The 23,600-nt window shown below is 40.2% G+C and overlaps 1 protein-coding gene and 1 long non-coding RNA gene across 2 annotated transcripts; both read right to left on the reverse strand.

Moving 5' to 3' along the window:
* Window positions 1-2,420: 2,420 nt before the first annotated feature.
* LOC113065297 (growth hormone-releasing hormone receptor-like) lies at window positions 2,421-12,216 on the reverse strand. The gene is made up of 8 exons (XM_026236532.1): window positions 12,166-12,216; window positions 11,287-11,440; window positions 9,191-9,251; window positions 8,709-8,778; window positions 8,474-8,565; window positions 6,099-6,228; window positions 3,995-4,036; window positions 2,421-2,522 (listed from the first exon to the last, which is right to left on the reverse strand). Exons 1-8 carry the CDS (start codon window positions 12,214-12,216, stop codon window positions 2,421-2,423), a joined length of 702 nt encoding a protein of 233 aa, XP_026092317.1.
* Window positions 12,217-13,773: 1,557 nt separating this feature from the next.
* On the reverse strand, window positions 13,774-16,077 carry LOC113065356 (uncharacterized). Its single transcript, XR_003278996.1, has 3 exons — window positions 15,969-16,077; window positions 14,644-14,751; window positions 13,774-13,866 (listed from the first exon to the last, which is right to left on the reverse strand). It is a non-coding gene; the product is annotated as an uncharacterized LOC113065356 (long non-coding RNA).
* Window positions 16,078-23,600: the final 7,523 nt, after the last annotated feature.

The following is a 23,600-nucleotide window of genomic DNA, read 5'->3' on the forward strand; positions in this document are numbered from 1 at the left end:
AATAAAACTTTAGCAATGAAGGTAGAAATATTGTTAAAGGTGAACAGGCTATAAACTAATCTAAAAAAAAATTTAACAATAAAAATAAAGCGAAAAAAAAAATTTAATAATAAGTGATGACTTGCGGTGAATCGATTCATCTGAACTGATCAAAGAATCAATTCGATAAAGTGAATTGGACGTCCTAGTGGTAGCTGCTAGATCCAAATTAGCTACTTCGTAAAATTAATTGCAAAATTGTGTCAAAATTGGGCTTGTTCGTAGCAGATTAGATGAAAATGCTCGTGAAAACATGCAAAAATTACTTTAATAAAATAAACAAATAAATAACGAAGGAGGAAACATGACTTTATTCTCATTAAAATAAGTATGATGAGTAAATACAGTAGTAGTGTTATGTATCGAGCAGCAGAGGTCAGTGTTTATTACAGACAGACTAATCTTTAATAGATTTCTGAAGCCTGGACATTTGGCAATTCTGTAAATTTTTCCTGCTATAAAAAAATTATAATTATATTTTAGACATTAAAGTAGATATAACAACATTCAACCAAAATCAGAAAAACAATGAGCAAACTGAGCCAGCTTGCTTATGGACATACACATGCACATGACAACATCAGCTTAACTGCACTATTAAAGGGAGGAAAATACTAGACAAAAAATCCTAATAAAATAAATAAATACATCCATTACACGGATAGAGCATTTATAAAATTGGTAATATTTCCATCTCTGTAAAGCTGATGATTTAATGCATTTATACACTTAAGGACATTCCAAGAGCATGTGAAAACAGACAGATAAACAAATAATGTATTACAGCTGAAAAAATATATACAGTATAATACAATATTTATATCAAAAATAAGTTTACAATGCTTTTACTAGCTGTTTATAGGCAACAAAATATAAATGCACATTTGGTGAGAATAAATAATCAAAATAATATCTTAACAACTAGGCCTACTAGTTTGTCAAGCAGCATAACGTAATGTTTGAAGTAGGCCTACAGCTAAAATAACTGGAAGTGAATGGCACCAGAAGCCTCACACATTCAAGTTACGAATGCTATGTTAAAATGAAAATTAAATACATCAATCATTTTTTTTAAGTGACCAAGAAAGAATCGAGCAGCAGAAATGAGATACCAGTGCTAGATGTCAAACTTTCAGCTTCGAGGGGGGGTTTAGTTTGAAAGTCAGTTTCTTTATACATTACTTTCAGTCTTTGCTACAAAGATGCTTTTGAACATTTATACTGTTATTGCAGGAAAAAATTATGTAGGAACAAATGATGAGCAAACTGCAGGGCATGTTATCACACTATGGGATTGTGGTATCATTAATTTTTATTTTTTCAGTAAACTTACGATTCTTTGTCATGTTGGTTTTACTATTTTGCAAGTTGTCTGAGCAGTACAGCCTAACTACATAAACTAAGTTCAAATACACATAATATACAAAAATAAAAATAAAAAAAATTAATTCTGTCTTAATTTGCTCATCAAGTTGTTTCAAACCTGAAAGAGTTTCTTTCTTCTGTTAAACAGAAAAGTTATTTTGGAGAATGTGCAACTGTTTGGTTACCCGCATTCTTCAAAATATCTTCTTTTGTGTTAATCAGTGCAGGTTTGGGACAATATGAGAGTGTGTAAATAATGGCAGAATTATAATTTTTGGGTGAACTCTTCCTTTAATGACAAGCGGCAGCATGTTTAGTACTGTTAGACTGCTGTCACTTTAAGACCTGCAAGGCATCTAATATACAGAAACACAGCTGTTTTTCTCTCAAGTGTTTACTTTGACTTTATATGGGGTAAGTTGTCACACATGAGAACTTGACATTAAACTACCTATTACAGGCATTTCAAATGTAAACAGAAATATAGTTATCACACACAAAACAGCTTGTGAAATGAAAGATAAGGACATATAAAAACCTCTGTTTTTGCCAACAGAAAGTGTAGCTTACAAACTCTACAAAATTACAACATATAAAACATGTAAAAACTTGCCCCGGTTACTTGAATCTCACTCAGAAATCCATGAAATCTTCCAATTAATCTTTACATTTCTCTATTTTAAATAATGTACTTACATACAGATAAATACATAAATATTAAACCTGCCATACTGCCTTATATTGAGTAATTTTTTACAGTTTAACATTTCAACAAATAAATAAATATTATAATTAAATATCTGAATTTGAAGTGCAACAAATTTTGCATTACTGTAACTAACTGTTTTGATTGTGTGTAATTCACAGATATACTCTCTTTAGATACACTCTTTAAGTCATTGGTTTTCATATAAACTGAGCAATACGATCTGCATTTAATAAAGCTGTTTCATTCAAATGTTCATGTATTCTGGAGGTGTTGAGGTCTGTATGGAGGCACTGGTGAGTTTTAGTGACTAGAATGGAGTATCCATCTGACTTCCTTTGGCTCCAACAGGGACGACAACGTAACTCCCCTCTTGATTTCGCATCCATCGTAAGCGTATTTCATTCTGAACCTGACAGACAAACATATATATAATCACAAAATCCCACGAGAGACTTCAATCAAAACCAAACCTAAATCTAATGTACATTCTAAAGGGGTCATATGATGTGATTTCAGGTTTTCAAGTTACAAGCTGTTCGTGAATAGATAAGATTCCTAAAGTTGCAAACACTAAAGTCTCAAACCCAAAGAGACATTTTTCATAAAAGTTAAAGACTTGTCTACGTCTTCTTAAAACACCTCGTTTAAACACGCTCCCCGAGTGTCTACGTCACTGTGTGGGAAGAATAACATAATGCCGCCCAATTGTTCACACAAAGAAAGAAGGTGTAACTTTGATTCTCGCAGTTGCCATCGAAAAAGCGGCGCAAGGACTGTAATTGGAATATGGTTTATTAGGACAGGACAATATTTGGCCGAAGGACAACTATTTAAAAATCTGGAATCTGAAGGTGCAAAAACATCTAAATACTGAGAAAATCACCTTTGAAGTTGTCCAAATGAATACTTGGCAATGCATATTACTAATCAAAAATTAAGTTTTGATATATTTATGGCAAATATCTTCATGGAACATGATCTTTGGGATAATAGAAAAATATTTCTTTTTTTTTACCCATACAATGTTTATTTTGGCTATTGCTAAAAATATACCCCAACGACTTCAGACTGGTTTTGTGGTCCAGGGTCACACATATATATGGTGCTGTTAGAGATGTAAAGAAGAATGGGTGCCATCAGAATGAGAGTCCAAACAGCTGATAAAAACATAATAATCCACAAATAACCACATGACAGGATTTGTTTCTTACAAACATACAGTGTTCCCCTTCATGATACATTAACTGATGGACTGGAGTTGTGTGGATTACTTGTGATGTTTTTATCAGCTGTTTGGACTCTCATTCTTACGGCACCCATTCACTGCAGAGGATCCATTGACGAGAAAGTGATGCAAAGCTGCATTTCTTCAAATCTTTTCAAATGAAGAAACAAACTATCTTGGATATAGATTTTCAGCAAGTTTACATTTTTGGGCGAACTGTTTCTTTAATATATTGGATGTTAAAAATGATTTTAATTAAATGTAAGACTGAAATACAATGCATTATTATTATTTATCCTTAATTGCATATTGGCCTTTAAGCAGTCCTCTTGTTAATTTCCCAATCGGTTTCATAATCAAATTAATAAAGATTGGCAAACATGTTTGTCAAGGATTTTATTGGGCCAGATTTTGAGTACAAATGTTGTTTAGGTCTCTGAGAACACTGATTGTCTCCATTCAAAAACAAACCTGACTTTCAGAATCAACTGTAAACAAGCCGGTTTGTCCAGATATCTGACATGCATGCATTTTTACAGTTTGCAAATGCATAAGGGCATTGCACTTAAAGAATCTAGCTTTTAACACATTATTATGAATTTTGTAGTGTATTTTGTATTTTTATGATGTGAGAGGGCTAAATAATAATCACTCACCTCCTGGTTCAGGAAACAGTAGAGAACCGCCACAATAAGACCCTTAAGAAAATCAATGAAGAGAAAGTGAAAATAGAATTAATGTTCCTCAGACCTGTAATAAACAATTCAAAAAGACTCAGAAACGTTCTTTAACGTTTCATGGATGTTTTAAAAATGTTTACATTTGCAAAATTGGAAGTTTATCATTTTAGAATAATTCTGCACATTATAGTCAATGTCTAACACGAGAAATTAAGTTTACAAATGGTATCCACAGAACAGATTGTACTCTTCAAATTTCAAATTACAAACATACAGGTTTGCACACAGCACACAAGGATGAGTAAATAATGGCACAACTGTCATTTTCAAGAGAACTATCCATGTACTTTCAGATCAATAAGCCATACACACACACACACACACACACACACACACACACACACACAGCCTATATACTGCCCTAAAATAGATGTCTTAGGATATCAAACCTGTCACTAGAACCACTGTAGACTTTGTAAACAGGAAATAGCAATCTGTAAATTTGAGGCATTTCTCTGTCTGTCAGTCATTTTGCACATTCAGGGTGAGCTGACATATCTGACTACTCAAGATTAATAACAGTCCTGCTTCAATGTTAGCCTTCAAAGAAAGTAATTAGCATTAAAAAAACACACATCACGGACATCATATAAAACCTTTACAAGAAAGCCTTCATGTTATGTTTCTAAACATCCTGCATGGAATTAATCTTTAAAATTAATCACCGGCCCTTCAGGAAACTCAATTAGGGTTCTATCTAACTAAGTAATATCTCTAAAGCCCCGGTGTCCATCTTCTGTGTCAACAGATCAAAGGTGAGTATGAGGTCTGCTCGGAGGTTGTTTTGATCTGAGCTCATCTGAAGTAAGAAAAAAGTACACTATATGACTTTTACAAATCTGAACAGAACATTAGGCATCATACACTTTCGGATTTTGTAAATCGATGAAAACTGAGAAAAACTGGTCATCATATACCAAACAACTAGGGATAGCACACCGAAACACAACAAAATCTCGCAGAAACATGCGCCTTATTGTTAGTGTGTGTCACATTAAAAAGAAAAAAGCTATTTGCTGCTAGTTAATATGACTACCTTGCTTGTGCTGCATGTTTTTAATTCAGTAAAAAGAACTGGTTTTAAAGTTTTGTGAATCAGACTACTTTTGTTGCTATCTATGTTTTTGATTTACTAAATGGAACCATTTTTAAAGAGTCTTTTGTTTGTGAATCGGACTATACTGTTTATTACATGTTTTTGATCCAATAAATATAAATGGTTGAAAAGAGTCAGTCTGTGAATCAGACTATTCTGGTTGCAAATGAATGAATGTTTACGACTGACTAAAAGAATAATTTTAAAAGAGTTAATTTGTTTGTGAATCGGACTGTACTTTTTGTGCTGCGTGTTTATGATTCAGTAAAAAGAACTGGTTTAAAAGAGTCATTTATTGGTGAACCAGGCTACACTGGTCACTACAAGAGTCATTTGATAGTTATTTGGATTACCATGGTTGTGCTGTATGTGATTCAATAAAAAGAGCCGTTTGAAAAAGTAATTTGTTAGTGAATCGGACTGTACTGTTTGTGCTTTGTGTTGTTATTATTCAATAAAAAGAAATGGTTAAAAGTCATTTGTTTATGAACTACACAGATTGGTTTTTATGTTTTTGATTCACTAAAAAGAACCATTTTAAAAGAATCATTTGTTAGTTATTCGGACTACACTGAATGTTTTAAGACATTTGTTTGTGAATCAGACTGTACTGTTTTTCCCGTGTGTTTCTGATTCAATAAAAAGAACAGAAAATATAAATTTGTTCATGAATTGGACTATACAATTTGTGCGGCATGGTTTAGATTCACTAAAAAGAACCAGAATCAGAAAGAGTCATTTGTTTGCAAATCATCTTCCAAGTGCTGAAAACTGCAGACTGGTTCTGATTTTTGGCAACTAAAGCGTCAACAGGCCCAGACTGAAGATCTGGTCAAAAATGGTGTCTTGTATTCCAGCCTTAATAAGTGTATGCGTGCTGTGTTTGTGTTTAGGCTGTGTTGTGCTGATAGTGGGCTGAATAACCTGGAAGGAGCCCAGACACAGCTCGATGCACAGCCGCAGGCTCACGTTGAAGTAGTCTGGGAGAAAGCTGAAGACCATGTAATGAGTGCCGAAGAGAGGGATGAGGAGGAGGGTGGACTTGGTCAGTCGTCTGAGGGGAGGAGAGATAAAGTGTTATTTTAGGGTGAACTGTTCCTTTAATATTCATTTGTGTCTTCTGTATTTGCACACTGATCTGAATAACCTTAAATGAATAAGAAATACTGTAATGTTGTATTTACTGTATATCTTCCAGTAATATATTTTCTTATGTTTGTATTGTTCTTCATATGTGAGCCAGATAAAAATATGTATTAATGTAAACATATCTGCAGTGATTATTATAATTGCTGATTTTAAAACATAAATGAAAAATGTGTAATTTATAGAACCAACATTCTGAGCTTAAAGAGAAAGAAAACATTCATCTTCTCACACTCCAGACCTGTGATTTTCTTTCTTCGTAGAATACAGAGATTTAGTAACCTTTTTCAGAGAACAAATCTGTATAAAGAACTGTTGCATAAACATAGTCTTTATAACTTGAAAGTCAACTTTGTGTGAAACTGAAAGTGAGCTATACCTTTAAGGTCCCTCAGTGTTAAATATATTAAAATTTCACTCAATTTCACAGTTTAATGAACTCGCTGTGTTTTTTTTATTTTTATGTATTAGCACCACTGCAAATATTAACCATCAAATATTCTGACAGAAACTCTTAAAAACCCAGTTTAGAGAGTGTAGCTGTCATTCACAGGCCTGTGTTACATCTTTATATGTATGATTATGAATATAAACACAACAGAAGCAAACACTACTTTCTGGCAAAAACAAAGAGCCTCGCTCTTCATGATGTCACCATTAACAGGTCATAAAGTCATAATATCTCTCCAGATATTATGTATGAGCTGTGCCAGGCAGAAGTGTACTGGAAATCATCCTTGGACACCTGGATGTAAAAACAGTAGTGAAATTTGATTGCTTTGTTACTTGGCAACAGCTTTAGCTTTAGCTTTAACTTTAACAGTTTAGCTATATGAACTGGCGGAGGATTCGTTTATTGTGATTTTGTTTTTAGCAAAACAATCGATTACAGTTCGAGTACAATTAACATCTTTCAAAAACATAATTCTTCAAAACTTTTGATTACCAGTGTATATAAATAAAATAAAGCTCATTCAAGCTATAATAATTCACAAATAACTCTGCTTGAGGGTTATCTATTAAAATACCTAAAATTGCAAAGCAATCTTATTTCCAGTGGTTGTCATGATCACCAGTGCTGCTATCTGCAGGTCTCCGTGGAGGGAAGTACAGTAGAAACGCTTTAGAGGGTGGAAGAACAAACTCACTTAAGAGAATTACACTTCCATCAGCTGCAGTGGCTAACAATGATCAAAGGATCAGTGACAATGATATGTCGAGTCCACATCAATCTCCTTCAGCGGCATTCTGGGAACTCCATTTTATTTCCTGTCAGTTATTTCCTTGCATCTTAGTTTCACTCCATGCATTTCATTACCACATCCCTGGAGAGCCAGTTTTGTATAACATCCTGTCCTACTCAGATAGACTCAGTACCATAAGACATTATTAAATAATCTGATCTTACAATGACTTTCATTGGCGTAAACTGATGTTGTCCAGTTGATTCAGTCATATAAATAATAATAAATAATAATTAATGCAACCAGTCAGTTTAGATTTTTGCAGCATTTATTAATGTTGGTTCATTTTAACATCCAAACATATAAAGTAAAACTCAAACTATTAAAAAGTATTTTTGGTAATGAACTTGAAATAAAATAAAAACATAAATATTAGATGAAAAACTTGTATTAGCAACAGATATGAAAAAAGTTGCCCTGCAACTAAACTGAAATATGCTGAAGTTCTAAAACAACTTAAAATGAATTAAATGTAAAAAGAAATATTAAATATAAATGACAAAAGTACATGAAGGAATTCAAATTAAAACTGAAAAAAAAAAATCTAATTAAAAATATCAATAAACCCTATAATTGTATACACTAATACATTATAATATTTAAGGAATATATTAAAATTAGCTCATGCATTTATAAACTGGAATGAACTAACAATGAAAAATAGTATATTTATAAACTAGCATCGCCTTTCAGTTCATAATACCTAATGCATTTAATACTAAAGTTGATGCATTGAACCTAGTAATCTGTTAGGCTCCCATCACTTGAGCCACGCTATCCCACAATCCTCCACACAGACCTGCTGCTCAGCTCCCATAGAGAATGAATTGAAAACACCCACTCATGCATTTACTCTCCCGTTTTGATGTCCCTGCTCATGGGTGTGTGGTGTTGCCTTGATTTCTGTACCTGTACTGAGCCGAATTGTTGAACTGGATCAAGCGAGGGTTCAGTTTCTGCACCAGAATCCTGATGATGTTCACGAAGAGAAAGAAGTTCACCTGGTTGGGAAGGTAAACGGGAAAATATGAGCTGAAAAGAGCTCATGAGCTTATGAGCTTTATATATATATATATATATATATATATATATATATATATATATATATATATATATATATATATATATATGAGCTTTATCTCACCCCTATGGACACCACAATTGGACCCTTGATGATCCACCAATAAGGAGAATCTTCATTTATGTCCCAACACCTGAGAAAATAAAAGAGGCCTGGATAAGACAGAGCTGATTCAAATCCATCGCTTTTCTTCTCTCACACAATCCACTAAAAGACTGTGTCCAACTGTGGATCTAATGAGAAATAAAAACACTCAACTGCTCTCAAAGATCATGTGACCCGGTAGAAGGTCAATCAAGTCATTCTACTTTTCAGCTGTTTCGTTTCACTGTGTACTGCTGTATAGAGCTGAAATGATAATAAAGTCTCTCTGACTCTGACTCTGTTCTGGGTCATTAGCCCCAAGTCTTGTACCAGACTAGCAGCCGACTGAAAACATCAAAGGCGATGAGACTGAATCTCGCTTGGCTTTAAGAACTTGTTCAAACCCTAACACTAGTATGAGGAAGCACCACTAAGTAAGGTAAAGAAAAACGTGCAATTACTCTGTGTCCTCAAAATATAGTCTAGAGCAGATCCAGAGGATGATGCAGACCAGGGGAAAACCTGCAAGAAAAGACAAGAGACAGACAAAAAGATTGAATAACATAATAATAAAAAGCACGGATAATATACCTAGAAGCTATTACTTTAAATGATTATCATGGTAATGACACTGCGTGTAGAATAAGTCAGACTTTATTCAGTGACATGCAGACAGAAGCACATTTCAAAAAATCTGAGCTATGCTGCATGAAACATAAAGTGCCTTTTAGTCAAATGACCAAAATTTGGCAAAATTCTAAATTAATAACTTAAGCAATTATGAAAATAAGCTTAAACGTTTATGGAAATTATCCAGCATTTAGACAGTGTTCATTAAGTATTAAACATTTGCACAAGAAATCATCGATTTTCATGTACTTACTATAAAAAATAAATCTCTTAAAAGTCTGCATGGAATGCAGTTTATAACCTCTTCAACTTTCCAAAATGTGATACAAAAGTATGTGAAGCAGGGAAAAGATGCAACACGTGATTTAATCCTCCAGGAATTGACTAGAAGCATTATACACCAAAATGTATCTCAGATTAAAACTAAAAATAATTCTTTAGAGTAATATGCACTGATCACTGACAATAAACTTGTTCACAATAGAACCTGGAACAGGTATAAGAACAAGAACTGTGATTTGCACATGATCCGTGCATCTCTGTATTGAGCATCGACAAGTTCATTTGAACTCTTTCTTTCAGAGTCTGCTCAAATCACAGAAATGCCAATCACATAAGTTGTTCTGACACTTCTCAGCCCTCCCGGGGTAACAGAGACAGGGAGAGGAGAGAGAGAGATATAACTGGAAACTGAGAAACAGAAGGATCCTGCTGTACTTCACTGATTGGAGCAACTGAGACTGTAATAGCTGCTAACATCAGAAAAATAACAGGTTTCAGAAATACACATCGTAATGTACAGTCAGTAATGTAATGGTTATTACTGCAAAAATAAAACCCTAGACTGATCGTGATACACATACATTACTCTTTACATACATATATTTCCATTCCAATTATTAGCATGGTTAAGATGTTTTAATGTTTTACGCTTTTATGCTCATTAAGGACGCAGTTATTTAAACAAAAAAATTAAAAGATTAAGTAAAACAGTAATATTGTGAAAAATTACTAAAATAGCTGTTTTCTATTTGAATCTATTTTAAAATGTAATTTATTCCTGTGATCAATGCTGTATTTCCTGCATCATTACTCCAGTCTTCAGTGTCACATGATCCTTCAGAAGTTATTCTGATAAGCTGATTTGCTGCTCAACAAACATTTATTATTATTGTTGAAAACAGTTGTGCTGCTTAATATTTTTGTGGAAACCATGATGCTTTTTTTTCAGGATTCTTTGATGAAAAGAACAGCATTTATTTGAAATCTTTTTAACATTATAAATGACTTTATTGTCACTTGTAATCCATAATAAAATTTATGGATTCTTGTTGAATAAAAGCATTGAATTATTATTAATATCAATGTTGAAATCAGTTGTGTGTATATATATACCATTTGAGTATCCTGACACTGCAACACTCACTCAACCAATAATATAATTTTGGTGCGGGACTGTGTGTAAATTTGACCAAGGGCAGATGGGATACATTGTTGATGGGATGTGTTATTACTTTTGCTATTTCATTTGGTCTTTGGTCTCATTTTTTGGTCACACTGCAAATATAACTATAATGACACAGAAGAATGATACTGTTGGCATTTTTTTCCAGCTGATAAACAATAAATACACTGACAGCCAATCAGAATCCATCCTGCTTTAAAAGAGCTTGAGCATTTAAAGTGACAGACGACAAAACTGCAATGCGCTTACAATAAACAAAATATTATATTCATTGTTATACGTAGTTATCATTCTTGGTGTGAACAGACTTTTAGTTACAAAAATAATATCAGGACAACAAACTAAATTAAAGTTTTCATTGTTTCTTCCTTTATTAACTCACATAGTCTACACTAGTAGATGAACCTCGTTTGTGATGTCCAGAGGAAAGTGTTTGGGAGAGGACAGATATGAGCGTCTCACCCCAGCCCAGAAGAGCGAAACTCCAGAGACAGCGGCGGCTGCGCGGGAAGGCCGAGACCAGCAGAAAGTTCAGATACACGGCTTCAACCAGCAACCAGAAGAAATTAGTCATGATGCAATAATGACAAAATACCACTGACACCTTACAGGCCACCTGCAGAGAGAGAGAGAGAGAAAAAGAGAGAGAGAGAGATGCTGAGAATGATAAACAGGGCATGACGGCAAAAAAAGAAGAAGAGATAAACAGATGGAGAAAGCCCAAACTCAGCAGGAAATGACAATGACAATGACAATTTTAAGGATCTTTCCATAAACAGGGCACAAAATAAACTCGTAATACATTTTTAATTACGTTTTTCTGTTCTTTTTTTAAATAAAAAGGTGATTTTTCAAACCTTTTTAGGTCTGTGTTAAGATTTATATTTCCAATAAAAGCTGTTCTTTTACTTTCTATTCATCAAAGAATTCTGAAAAAAAAAATGTATTATGTTTCCACAAACATATTATCAGCACAACTGTTTTCAACATTGATAATAATCAGAAATGTTTCTTAAGGAACAGATCATATGAGAATGATTTCTGAAGGATCGTGTGACACTGAAAACTGGAGGAATGATGATGAAAATACAGCATTGATCACAGGAATAAATTATGGTTTAATATAGATTCAGATAGAAAACTGTGATTTTACATTATAGTAATTATTCACAATTTTACTTAATTTTTTTTTGTTTAAATAAATGCGTCCCTAATTAGCATAAAAGAGTAAAACATTAAAACAATTATTTAAATTGTAATAATATTTCACAATATTAAGGTTTTTACTGTATTTTTAATCTAATAAATGCTGGTTACACAATATCAGGCAATATCACATACATCCTTCATGGAGAAAGCAATCCCAGAATGCACTGAGTCACAATCAGTCATGTTTTGTCCAGTTCTCTGTGAGGACTGTGGTGTTGATGGACTCACTGTAGAGAGCGTGCAGTGATCTGTGTCGTCACTGGAGAACAGCGTAGCATCTTTGATAAACACAGCCACCGATTTCAGGATGAAGGTGAAAAACAGCTGCATGTGGATGTAGTTTCGAGCACAGTGTAATCGCCTACAGAATACAAACAACAGGTCACTTCTTTCATTTTAAAGAACACAGTTTTTTACCAACGCTGGAAAATTATTTAAAGATGTATAGCCAGTGTTAGGTTTATTTAAAAAAAATATTACTCACAAAAGAGACTAAATATATTAAAGCAGGCCTTTTTTTTACAACAACTTTCAGGTTACATGAGGGGATTTTGTATTTAGGTTTGGATTTTTCTGTTTTGTCCATCAATAAGAACTCATTGTAAAGGCACAGTACCTGAAGAGCATCAGTATTGCCACGGCAACAGAGAGCGACAGCAGTGATGCTCCATATCCAACAGTATAGGTCAGCTTCACAGTGGCAAAGTATGACTCCTGAGGGACAAACAAGCAGAAATCAATTACATCTGAGACCATGTTCAGGACACAGAGTCGGTTTAAATACAAGAAACATTTCTCTGGATACAGGGGTAAAGTAGTGAATCAATAGATCCATCATTATTTGACGCAATGATGAATGAATGAATAATCATTTGAATCAAACCGACATAATTATGAAACCCTAAAGTCAGTTTATACAGATTTTTTTAAAACTTAAAATACATTTTAAATATTTATTTTTTCAAAAATGTAAATTAAAATTAGTTTGAGTTTACTATTGTCTTTTTAAAGCTGCATTATGCTTTTTTTATTACTCTAAAGTTGCGTTGAAACAATCTGTATTGTAGAAAGTGTTTATAACTAAAGGTGACTTGAACTGACACAAATACACACACACACACACATATATAAATATATATATATATATCCATTTTATATTAAACATTAAATATAAAAAATAACTGTATTTAAATAAAATAAATGAATGTAACTAGATTAAAATTAAGTTAATTAAATGATCTGGAAATTGTATTTACAATTGATGTATTCATTTATTTCTATATTAACTACATATTAATTACATATTAACTTATTTCATCATAAAATGAAAAACTATAAGCCAACTATAAACTATAAGTGAGAATTATGACATACAGACATAATTTTTAAAGCCTAAAGCCTGTTTATAAAAAAAAAAGAAAAGAAAAAAAAATTCTGCAAAAAAAAAAAAAGATTTTTATTACAATAAAAATGTAATATAAAGTGTAGTATAGGTAATATTCAGTTAAATCAATGTTACTAGATTTAAATTAAGTCACTAAAATTATTAAGTAATTCTTATTATGAAACATGTATTAATTTAATAATAACTTTACAATTAATGTATTAATATATTTGTAAATTAACTTCATTTATTAGAACATAAAATTTAAATCCAAAGCCAGATCATTTGGTTTGAGTTCATACTCAGATTCTTGACTGTGTCTTTACAAATGAGTCTGAATTTCAGAGCATGTGTGACCTCTGGGATTTCGTCCTCAACACTGCAGGCCTCATGGTACGGAGGGAACGGATGTGACCAGCCGCCAGGCGTACAGTTACGACTCACTATACCTGGAGAAATCAATGATAGGTCAAAAGGTCAATGACAATAATGCAAGGCAGTCTCTGCAAGCTTTTAAAAAACAACAACTTATAACAAATATGCTAATACGGTCACCAGCACTTTCAGATTAAATGAATAAACACAAGTTGACATTTCATGTGGTTTGTATTGACTTCTTCTCTAGAGAATGAGCTGCAATGCATTAAATTAGCTTGTGCTTAAGCTGAATGTGAAATGAAGCCTGTTTCCTTTTCTACACCAGACAGAGATACAAGGATGGAGTGCAAATTTCATTTGAGAGCTTTCAGATGTGAATGCAGTGTTGGTTGGTCGGGCTTAGACCAGGTTTAGTTTGATATACTGCTGGATCTGTGGAGACTTTAAAAAGTTACTGCAAATATAAAAGCCTTTTTTTGGGTCAAACTTAAGTCTTGGTAAAGTACATAGTACAAAGTCAAATATTGAGGCTGTGCATTTTACCATTTGAGGTTTCAATTCATCTTCTCAATGTGTAGAGTTAAAACATCACATAATGACCACAACATTCCTTTTGATCATTTTCAACAAATAAAAATGGCCCATTAAATTAAAGTTAATTTATTAAGTTCATGTACAAATTTCTCTAGTTAGCATCTCAAATGTTGTTTATAAAAAAATAAAAAATGCAATGTTTTAATTCAATGCTGGATAATTAAAAACAAGCACGAATATGGCAGGACTGTTTTTAAAGTCCTGAACTTTAAAATTCAGTTTTGAATCATGCACAAGTGTGTTGTGTGTCGTACCCGTGTTGTTCTTGATGACAGAGAAAACAGCAGGACAGGGCGAGTGGATCGTCTCACCCACTGCAGCCCTGGGCCAACACACTACTGAATCCCATACTGGCAGACAACCTTCACAACACACACACACACACACACACACACACACGCACACACATACACACGAAGAGCATGTGTTTATTCAGTAAATACCCATGCACTCAAGCAGCATCTGACAGGCTATCCGTGGCATGTAACAGCTTGTATTTGCTATATAAATGTCCAGTTTGCCATGTTGGATTGGCACGAGTACATGTGTGTATGCGAATGCCCTGCAAAGCCGCTGCCAAACACGACTTCACTTCTGGGATTCACTGGGAAACACAAACGCAAGGCGCTGCATTTCAATGAGTCTGATCTTGTACTAAACTCTGTCTCTGAATGTCACCACTGACAGCTTGTGGCAGTGCTAAATGCCATGCAGATGTGATTTATTTTAAATGACATCTCAAGTGTTTGTGACCTGTTTTCATGTCATTTCAAATAAAGTCAAAAAGTTGACAGGAGAAATTACTGATGATGTTGTGGTTTATTTATTTTAGAAATAATACAGAAATTAAAAACATATAGTAAATTATTTTATAGTAGCTGAATTTCCAGTTTGGGGTCAGGTTTTGAAAGATTTTATACTTTTATTCATCAAGAATTCGTTAATTTGATTTAAAAATTAAATAAAATATGAACTCAGTACTGACATTTATAATGTTACGATATATTTCTGTTTCAAATAAATGTTGTTCTTGAACTTTCTATTCATCAAAGAATCATGAAAAAAAATTACAGTTTCCACAAAAACATTAATCAGCACAATTATTATGATTATATCAGAAATGTTTCTTGAGCAGCGAATCATAATATAATGATTTCTGAAGGATCATGTGACACTGAAGACTGGAGTGATGATGCAGAAAATTCAGTTTACATGCATTTTAAATATATTCAAATAGAAAACTGTTCATTTAAAATGTAATGATATTTTACAATATTTTAGTACATTTTTTATCAAATAAATGCAGCCTTGGTGAGCACATTTAAACACATGTAAAAATCTTAATGAACCCACATTTTTTTGTTATATAATAGCCCTGGATACATCTGAGAAATGTTTGAGTTTATATTGAGATCTGTGACTTCTGATTGCAGAACACAGTTTCTGAGGAGAAAAATCTGAGAAGCATTATGCCTTAACAAAAGTCTCCATTTGCTCTCAATTGAAACTCAGCGCTCTTTAGCACGCTTCTCACATCCCACGTTTAAAAATCTCATCAGGAGCGTCGGTTTATTTCTACCTGAGGAGCTGCTGAGGTTCCCGAGATCTGTGATCTCTCTGAGACACCGCTGTTCATCTCTTGCCAACTGAAAGATATACTCACACTCAGGATGCAAACTAGACAACACCTGCCAAGAGAGAAAATGAAATGTGTGAGTGAGTGGTGCATAAAAATGCAGGTCTACCTTATAACACAACACTTAAAGATCCATCTTCAGACACTCAGGCTCAAAAAAAAAAAAAAGAATATTACTATCAATTGCATTTGCAATCCTGACCCACTTTCCAAACACAGAGAGAGCATGTGATAAAAAAGATTGGTATTAACAGCACAGAACAACATTCATTCTGACTGCATTAGCAGAAAGGTGAAATTTCTTATTTTCAATCAATCTTCAATTTAATAAATACACCATTACATTTCAAATGATTGCTTCCTTGGTTTTTGACAAGGGCTACTTCATTAACAGCCTTAACAATTTCAGCATATGTAGTGTATGCACAAACACACGCATATATGCATGCATTAATTATGTACATGCAATCACAGCGCTGATTCAGAGTGTCTCCAATCAGACACTTCAGTGTGAGTTTATGCAGGTTAAAATGTTACTATGATCTCTAGCAGCTTTTGAAAGCAATCACAATCAACAGCAATTTAACAAATATAGATTTTCAAAGGCCTTTCATAAATGTGGTAAACATGTGGTACCAATAATTCATAATATTCCATAAATCATTTATAGTAAAGTTTCTGAAATGGAAAGAGAACTGTTTTTTGTTTTTACTCAATTTACTAAAGATTTACACACAAAAATCTTTCTTAATAAATGTATAATTTTATAGCCTTATACGTATATGGAAGGGATAATGCATGGCTAGCTGTGCATTAAACATTTATTATGAATGGCGTGGAGTTCAAGAACCCTGGTTCCCTATCTGTCGGTCACTACGAGTTATGTCGACCGACAAATGGGGTCTCACTTGGGAGGCCAATCATCTCTGATTTTAAGAGAAAACGCCAATGAAATTGGCAAGTGGATTAACACACCTGAGCCACTCCCCGTGCCAGCGGGTATAAATAGGGCGACAGGTGCATCCACTCATTAGATTTTTGCTTCGGAGCCGAGTAGTCGATGAAGAAGATCACTACAAAGCCATTCATCTTTGTTTTTGGTAGAGCTGTTCCTGGTCGGTGTGACGGCGCGTTACAGTGGTGTCCCTGCGAGCGGCGATTCCCCTGGGCGCTTCGGCTAAAAGAGACAGTTCTCTAAAAGAGCAAATCACGGACGATTCGCGTCTTTTTCAAGATGCCGTTTCGTCCGTGTCCTTCTGGATGCGGTCGTTTCCTGTCTTCGGTTGACGGTCACGAGCGTTGTCTGCAGTGTCTGGGCGTCCAACACGCTGAGGCTGCGCTCGTGGATGATTCATGCGTCTACTGTGGGCGTATGAACATGGCAGCGCTGCGATCGCGTCTCTCACTCCTCAAGGGGAGTGCAGCAGACCCCTCTGTCGCCACCCGTCCCGGTCTCTCTGGCTCGAGCAGAGGGCCGCCGGCTGGCGCTCTGGGAGATCTGAGGATCACAGTGAGAGCTTCTCCGCCGGGCCACGCCCCACGGACCTCTCACTCCTCACGCAGCGACTGTCCCGTGCAGCTGCCGATTGATTCTGCTGGGCCGTCTCACAGCGGTCCCAGCGTGTCTTTCGGTGCGCCGCCCGAGGACCAGATGTCGATTGCTGCATCGGGGGATGGGTTATCGACCTCTGAGGATGAAGGTTCGGCGGGGCTGCCCCCCTCGGGTGTTGTCGCTACTGCCGAATCGGACTTGGAGTTGTCGGCCATGCTTGCCCGGGCAGCCGTGAGTATCGGACTGGAGGTGACTACACCGCCCAGTCCCGAGCCCTCACGGCTGGATGATTGGTTTCTCGGCGCGGGACGCGGCTCACAACCTCGTTCTGCTCCGGTGCCTTTCTTCCCGGAGGTGCATGAAGAGGTGACGAAGTCGTGGACGGCCCCTTTCACGGCCAGAAGCCGCTCTTCTCCCTCTTCCATCCTCACCACCCTCGATGGCGGGGCAGCCAGGGGGTACGTAGAGGTTCCCCAGGTGGAGAGGGCGGTTGCGGTGCACTTGTGCCCACAAAACGCCGCCACTTGGAGGAATCGTCCGCGCCTCCCGTCCAAGGCCTGTAAGCTGACGGCCGCACTCGCTGCCAAGGCTTACAGTGCTGCGGGCCAAGCTGCCTCTGCCCTGCATGCCATGGCTATCCTGCAGGTACACCAAGCCAAGGCACTCAAAACCATGCACGAGGGTGGTACCGACCCGGGGTTGATGCAGGAGCTGCGCACGGCGACCGACTTCGCCTTACGGGCAACGAAGGTCACGGCGCGGTCCCTCGGGAAGGCGATGTCCACGCTGGTGGTCCAGGAGCGGCATCTCTGGCTGAACCTGGCTGAGATGAGGGACATGGACAAAGCGCGCTTTTTCGACGCCCCCATCTCCCAGGCAGGCCTGTTCGGCGACACTGTCGAGGACTTTGCCCAGCAGTTCTCGGCGGTACAGAAGCAGACTGAGGCCATCCAGCACATCCTGCCCCGACGTGTCTCTCCGGCTGCCACCGTTCCGTCGCGGGTAGCGCCTCAGCCTGCTCGTCGCCGTGGGCGCCCCCCTGCGTCCTCTACGCCAGCTCCGCCCCGTGCTGAGAGTTCTTCGAGGCCGGCGCGTCGAGCCCCGCGCAGGAGAGCGGCGCCCCCCGTGTCACTCCCGGCTGCGAAGTCCTCCAGGAAGTCGACCAAGCGGCCCTGACACGGGCAACTCGGAGATGCGGAGAACTGCTCCTCAGGAGATGGCGAAGACAGCGCCACTCCTTCCCCCGGAGGAGGGCCGGGCGGAGAATCTTCAGTTTCTGTTTTGTTCTGTTCCGCCACTGGCCGGACGGCCAGTGGTACCCACATTTTCAATAAAAGAGCAAATTCTCCTTCCTCCGAGTTGCAAGGCTCGTGGCTTGACAATGAGCGACGCACAGCTTCCTCACTCTCACCCACGACGCCCCCTTTCGCCAGCGGCCAAGAGGTCGCGGTTCGGAGACGCAACGCCTCTCCACGCGTCTCTGGCCAGTTCCTCCGGGAACACGAGGAGTGTGGTTGCGATGACCCAGGACGCTGTGCCTTCTGGGCCTTGCGGCACGACTCCCCATCGCTGCACCACTGCGGGTATGTCGACTGTCCCTTTGGTGCCACTTGTACGGTATCTGGGAGCGTGGCTTGCGCTGCCCAACCCGTCACGCTGGCTCATCCGGACGGTTCGACTCGGCTATGCGATTCAATTCGCCCGGCGACCCCCCAAGTTCAATGGCGTGCTCGAGACTTCGGTGGCAGTCCAGGACGCCCCTGTCTTGCGCGAGGAGATTGCTGTCCTCCTGGCGAAGGATGCAATCGAGCCGGTCCCTCCAGCCGAGATGAGGACGGGGTTTTACAGCCCTTACTTCATCGTGCCCAAGAAGAGCGGTGGCCTTCGACCTATCCTGGATCTGCGAGTCTTGAATCGGGCCCTACACAAGCTCCCGTTCAGGATGTTGACGCAGAAACGCATTATCAAATGCGTCCAGCCCCAGGACTGGTTTGCAGCGATCGACCTGAAAGACGCGTACTTTCATGTCTCTATCCTCCCTCGTCACAGACCGTTCCTGCGCTTTGCTTTCGAGGGTCAGGCATGGCAGTACAAGGTCCTCCCCTTCGGGCTCTCCCTGTCCCCCCGTGTCTTCACGAAGGTCGCGGAGGGCGCCCTTGCCCCACTTTGGGAAGTGGGCATCAGGATCCTCAACTATCTCGACGACTGGCTCATTATGGCCCGGTCCCGAGAAGAGTTGTGCGATCACAGGGACTTCGTGCTTCGGCACCTCAGTCAGTTGGGGCTTCAGGTCAACCGAGAGAAGAGCAAGCTCTCCCCTGTGCAGAGAATCTCTTATCTCGGTATGGAGTTAGACTCGGTGAGTATGACGGCACGTCTCACCAGCGAACGTGCCCACTCAGTGCTGAACTGCCTGAGTTCCTTCAGAGGCAGGACAGTGGTACCACTGAAACACTTTCAGAGGCTCCTGGGGCATATGGCATCCGCAGCCGCAGTCACGCCGCTCGGATTGCTTCATATGAGACCACTTCAGCACTGGTTACACTCCCGAGTCCCGAGATGGGCATGGCGCCGCGGTACACATCGTGTCACCATCACACTGATGTGTCGCCGCCTATTCAGTCCTTGGTCGGACCTTGCCTTTCTACGGGCCGGTGTGCCCTTGGAACAAGTGTCCCGGCACGTTGTTGTCACAACAGATGCCTCCAACTCGGGCTGGGGCGCGACATGCAACGGGCAGGCAGCCTCAGGGTCCTGGACAGGACCTCGACTGCTTTGGCACATCAACTGCCTGGAGTTGCTGGCAGTGCATCTAGCTTTGCGACGGTTTCGTCCGCTAGTGCTGGACAAGCACGTGTTGGTCCGCACGGACAACACTGCGGCTGTTTCGTACATCAACCGACAAGGCGGGTTACGATCACGCCGCATGTCTCAACTCGCCCGTCATCTCCTCCTCTGGAGTCAGACGTGGCTCAAGTCGCTGCGCGCTGTCCACATCCCGGGGGAGCTCAATCGTGCAGCCGACGCGCTCTCACGACAGCTCACTTTCCCCGGGGAATGGCGACTCCATCCCCAGACGGTCCAGCTGATTTGGAGTCGATTCGGGGAAGCCCAGGTAGACCTGTTTGCTTCCCACGAGTCCTCCCACTGCCAGCTGTACTATTCCCTGTCCCAGGCCCCCCTGGGCACAGATGCACTGGCACACAGCTGGCCTCGGGCTTTACGCAAGTATGCGTTTCCCCCAGTGAGCCTGCTCGCACAGACACTGTGCAAGGTCAGGGAGGACGAGGAACAGGTCCTGTTGGTTGCGCCTTACTGGCCCACCCGGACCTGGTTTTCGGAACTCATGCTCCTCGTGACAGCCCCTCCCTGGCGCATCCCCCTGAGGAGAGACCTTCTCTCTCAGGGGCTTGGCACCATTTGGCACCCGCGTCCAGATCTCTGGAACCTCCACGTGTGGCTTCTAGACGGGACGCGGCAGACCTAAGTGATCTGCCCCCAGCAGTGGTAGACACTATCACTCAGGCTAGAGCCCCTTCTACGAGGCAGGCCTATGCTCTGAAGTGGAGTCTGTTCACGAATTGGTGTTCTTCTCACCGAGAAGACCCCCGGAGATGCCCGGTCAGAGTCGTGCTTTCTTTCCTGCAAGGTAGGCTGGAGCGTGGGCTGTCACCCTCCACCCTGAAGGTGTATGTGGCTGCCATTGCAGCACATCACGATGCAGTGGACGGCCGGTCCCTGGGAGGCATGACCTGATCGTTAGGTTCCTGAGGGGTGCCAGAAGGTTACATCCTCCTAGGACACCCCTGATTCCCTCCTGGGACCTCTCTATTGTCCTGGCGGGACTTCAGAGGGGTCCCTTTGAGCCGCTGGATTCGGTTGAGCTGAAGTTCCTGTCTCTCAAGACAGCGCTCCTGATCGCGCTCACTTCCATCAAGAGGGTCGGGGACCTCCAAGCATTTTCGGTAAGTGAAGAGTGCCTTGTGTTCGGGCCGGCCTACTCTCACGTTGTCCTGAGACCCCGGCCTGGATACGTGCCCAAGGTTCCCACCACTCCCTTCCGAGACCAGGTGGTGAACCTGCAAGCGCTGCCCCTGGAGGAGGCAGATCCAGCCTTGTCGTTGCTGTGTCCCGTAAGAGCGCTCCGCATATACGTGGACCGCACCCAGAGCTTCAGAAGCTCTGAGCAGCTCCTGGTCTGCTTTGGAGGTCAGCAGAAGGGGAAGGCTGTCTCTAAGCAGGGGTTGGCCCACTGGATAGTGGACGCCATCGCCTTGGCTTACCATTCCCAAGGCGAGCCGTGCCCCCTGGGGGTGAGGGCCCACTCCACACGGAGTGTGGCCTCCTCCTATGCGTTGGCGCACGGCGCCTCTCTGGCAGACGTTTGTCGAGCTGCGGGCTGGGCGACACCTAACACCTTTGCGAGGTTTTACAACCTCCGTGTAGAGCCAGTTTCCTCCCGTGTGTTGGGTAACAGGTAATTGGCGGGAAGGGCTGGCTGGGTGTCTCGCTTGCTGCGCCATTCCCCCTAACACGGGGATGTGAGCGCCTTCTTCTCCCAGTAGAGTTCCCCGGTTGGCGTACCCTGGTCGAGCATCCTCCAGCACCCTCGGCGTCAGACTTGGCGGAGCAGTCTGTCGCCAGGCCCAGTACTGGCGTTAGCATGCCCGGAGCCGGTCAGCCCCCGTACTGGGCTAGGTGTCCATATGGCTGGGTTCCCTGCGGGTAATCCCATATGTGTATTCTTCCACGGTAAGGTTTCCCTCTTGGCAAACCCGTGTCTTCCCTTGACAGATCGCTCTGTCGGTCTCTTCTGGCAGCCGTCCCATCCCTACTCCAAGGTAGGACCTGCCTCAGAGGCCCCTTCCATATGTAGTACTGCCCCCTGGGTCAGTCCATATCAGTATATCCACATGTCACCTCCCTACGGGTAGGATGTGGTCTCCGTAGCGACCCTTCCTAAGGCTCGCTTCCCCATTGTCTTGCCAGCTGAAAGAACAAATAGGGAAGATTTGAAGCAATCTTTCACTGAAGGTTGAAATCCCTTCCATTTACTTTATGTGGGCGGAACAGCAGCATGGCCTTCTCCAGCAGCGATGTACTCACCCTTTGGCCCCTTCGGTACCAAGGTCAGTGAATTTGCGCTGGGGCTTTGGGAAGGTTACGACCTTAAGCGTAGCTTTTGTGGCACGCCAAGGCTTGTCAACAATTGCAGCGCCTCAGGGTTGTGACAAGGTTCAGGTTATGGCGTTTTCCATAGGACCCCATTTGTCGGTCGACATAACTCGTAGTGACCGACAGATAGGGAACGTCTCGGTTACGTACGTAACCCTCGTTCCCTGATGGAGGGAACGGAGACGTTATGTCCCCATGCCACAACCTTGAACCATTCGCTGTTGCCGGGACACGTTCTCGGCTCCTCAGCGTAAAACCTAATGAGTGGATGCACCTGTCGCCCTATTTATACCCGCTGGCACGGGGAGTGGCTCAGGTGTGTTAATCCACTTGCCAATTTCATTGGCGTTTTCTCTTAAAATCAGAGATGATTGGCCTCCCAAGTGAGACCCCATTTGTCGGTCGACATAACGTCTCCGTTCCCTCCATCAGGGAACGAGGGTTACGTACGTAACCGAGACGTTCTTTGATGAATAGAAAGTTCAAAAGAACAGCATTTATTTGAAACAAAAATATTTTGTAACTTGTTTTTTTCTGTCACTTTTGATCAATTTAATAAATTCTTGTTGCATAAAAGTATATATTTTTTCAAAATTCTTTATAAAATCTTTCAAAAACCAACTTAAACAGCGGTTATCACATCAATAGTAAGCCAATGACAAAAAATTCCCCACCATTTGCCAAGAATAACTCCCATTTAACATTTACTTTGATACAAGTTCTTGCCAATAAAACTGAAAAGTTAAATAAATATATTATTTTACACATGAGAGTAAAAGCTCATCACTATGCTCTTCACAGGCCGCCCGATGAGGCTGGTTGTACATGCTATAGTCTGTCTTTAAAGG

The sequence above is a fragment of the Carassius auratus genome, chromosome 48, assembly GCF_003368295.1.
Source record: "Carassius auratus strain Wakin chromosome 48, ASM336829v1, whole genome shotgun sequence".
Classification (NCBI taxonomy): Eukaryota; Metazoa; Chordata; class Actinopteri; order Cypriniformes; family Cyprinidae; genus Carassius; species Carassius auratus.